This window comes from Lygodium microphyllum, chromosome 27 (assembly GCF_053477565.2).
Source record: "Lygodium microphyllum isolate KBCC chromosome 27, Lygodium_microphyllum_v1.1.10, whole genome shotgun sequence".
Taxonomy (NCBI): domain Eukaryota; kingdom Viridiplantae; phylum Streptophyta; class Polypodiopsida; order Schizaeales; family Lygodiaceae; genus Lygodium; species Lygodium microphyllum.
The window spans coordinates 3,102,924-3,105,562 of NC_141161.1; the positions used below are offsets into that span (position 1 = coordinate 3,102,924).

General features: G+C 45.7%; 1 protein-coding gene across 1 annotated transcript; it reads left to right on the forward strand.

Annotated features, from left to right (window-relative positions):
• The first annotated feature begins 1,689 nt into the window (after positions 1-1,689).
• On the forward strand, positions 1,690-2,388 carry LOC148012012 (UDP-glycosyltransferase 74E1-like). Its single transcript, XM_087668723.1, has one exon. It carries the CDS (start codon positions 1,690-1,692, stop codon positions 2,386-2,388), a length of 699 nt encoding a protein of 232 aa, XP_087524849.1.
• The last annotated feature ends 251 nt before the right edge of the window (positions 2,389-2,639 follow it).

Consider the following 2,639-nt stretch of genomic DNA (forward strand, 5'->3'; position numbering starts at 1 on the left):
ACAATTTTGTTCATATAGTATTTTTGTGAAAGTTTGCATGGCTAGCTGCTCAATACTTGGTTGGTTGTTCTCCTTAGTAGGGTCATAACAAAGAAGGGTCCTAGTGAGGTCAAGCTATGTTGTTCATTTGGCTCGCCACTCAATACTTGGTTGGTTGTCCTCCTTAGTAGGGTCATAACAAAGAAGGGGCCTAGTGAGGTCAAGTTTGCATGGCTAGCCGATCAATACTTGGTTGGTTGTCCTCCTTAATAGGGTCATAACAAAGAAGGGTCCTAGTGAGGGGTTGTCCTCCTTAGTAGGGTCATAACAAAGAAGGGTCCTAGTGAGGTCAAGCTATGTTGTTCATTTGGCTCGCCACTCAATACTTGGTTGGTTGTCCTCCTTAGTAGGGTCATAACAAAGAAGGGTCCTAGTGAGGTCAAGTTTGCATGGCTAGCCGCTCAATACTTGGTTGGTTGTCCTCCTTAGTAGGGTCATAACAAAGAAGGGTCCTAATGAGGTCAAGTTTGCATGGCTAGCCGCTCAATACTTGGTTGGTTGTCCTCCTTAGTAGGGTCATAACAAAGAAGGGTCTTAGTGAGGTCAAGCTATGTTGTTCATTTGTCTTGTAATCTATCCTATTTGCAAAACATAAGAACAACACTAGCATGGCTTTTGTGTGCTCCCTTGGCTCATGTTTAGATCTTTGAATTTGGAGGGGATGCACTCCCTTGCAAGCCCTCATGCATCCGTGGTTTATCTTCCAAGGAAAAGGATCCATGATACACACAAATGATCTTAAGATGAACAAGGTAAAAAATAGTTATTTACTACTTGTTTGCCAAATGTTTGTGGGGGTGTGATGTAAAATGCATTTGGCTTTAGAGAGAGAGACACACACACACGCGTGCACGCAGGCCTCCTTTTGCTTTTGTCAAACTTTGCAAATATTTTCTTGCTTTTAAGTACAATACTAGTAACTATGGAGCCTTTCTATGGCTAAGTTAGCTATTTGTATGGAATATAGAAATTGTCCTTTCCACGTCCTTTTTGCTTGTAACTTTGCCTTGGAAGTTGGAGGAGAATTTGAAATTTGAAAAAAGAGAAGCATAGTTTACATGTGTAAATGTCCAGAAAGTGTATTGAATGTGTACTTGCTAACAAAAGCTATTATTATGTGTGAATAGCCTCTAAAGAACTGGAGGTAGAAATTGTCCTTTTTACTTGTAACTTTGCCTTGAAAGCAATGCTCATAAAAGACTGTCCTTTAGTGTATTTTTCTTGGCAAGATTCTCAAAAGACAGTGACCCTTGGCCCTGACTTTTCCATCGGTGTGACCGGAAGCGCCGGTTTTAGGCGCGTGTGGCTCTTTTTTCACTATTAAAGGATTTAATAAATTTAAAACCTCATGCTGCCAACAAGCGTATCCGTGCCCAGAGTGATAGAGTTCCTGAGTGCTTGCGTGAGGGTGGGAGTTCAAATCCCGGCGTGTGCAGCGGGGATCAGACCAAACCCCCTTTTAGGGGCCTTTTTTATTTTAATTAATTTCCACCGAGTTACCGGGTGAACCCTTTCGCGGTGGTGGGGGCCATGCCGAAATCTATCCTCAGCCCATCAAGCATGTACAGGGAGGACCCTTTTAGGGGCCTTTTTTATTTTAATTAATTTCCACCGAGTTACCGGGTGAACCCTTTCGCGGTGGTGGGGGCCATGCCGAAATCTATCCTCAGCCCATCAAGCATGTACAGGGAGGACCCTTCATGCCTGCAGTGGCTGGACGGCAAAGGCGCTGCCTCCGTGGTATATGTCGCATTTGGTAGTAATTCCACATTCAAGAGAGAGGACTTGCTGGAACTTGCATTCGGACTGGAAGAGAGTAAGCACAACTTCCTCTGGGTCATCAGACCAGGCTCTGTGCTCGACATGGCTGCCGCCAGCTCCTTCCAGAACATCCTGCCAGAAGGCTTCCTCGACAGAACTGCAGAGAGGGGCTTGGTGGTGTCCTGGGCCCCGCAGAAGCATATCCTGGCTCACTCCGCCACCGGTGCCTTTTTGAGCCACTGTGGCTGGAACTCCACCATGGAAACCCTGTGCTTCGGCCAAATTCCCATCATAGCTTGGCCGCAGAGAACCGATCAACCGACTAACAAGAAGCTGATAGAAGAGGATTGGAAGGTCGGTATAAGCCTTAAGAGCGATGGAGAGGGTAGGGTGGTCAGGGCAGCCATAGCCAAGGCAGTGCGAGATGTAATGCAAGGGGAGGAAGGAACCCTTGCCAGAAAGACCGTCTCAGAGATGAGAGAGCTTTTGCACAAGGTAACGCAGAAGGGTGGCACGTCCAGGATGAATTTGGAGGCCTTCGTAGAAGACCTCTACCAGCTATCTCAGGATCACCATGTAGGTGCTTGAATAACATGCGGTTATATGTAGATGCACGTAGTGCGTTTCTCCAAAAATCATATGGTTATATAAATGGAAACTAGGCGCTCTGCGTCTAGAGGCACTTTGTGTCTAGTATCCTCCCAGTGCTTCACGCTAGCGTTGACGCTATGTGCCAACTTACATTTCGTGTTTCAAAGTTTGGCGGGTTTTGTAATCTTCAAAACTAAGGCATCTAGCGTTTCTCCAAAAATCATGTGGTTATAATAGTACAAACTAGG

Excerpts from the sequence above, each read along its gene's own strand:
- LOC148012012 (XM_087668723.1), top strand. The coding sequence starts at position 1,690 with ATGCCGAAATCTATCCTCAGCCCATCAAGCATGTACAGGGAGGACCCT.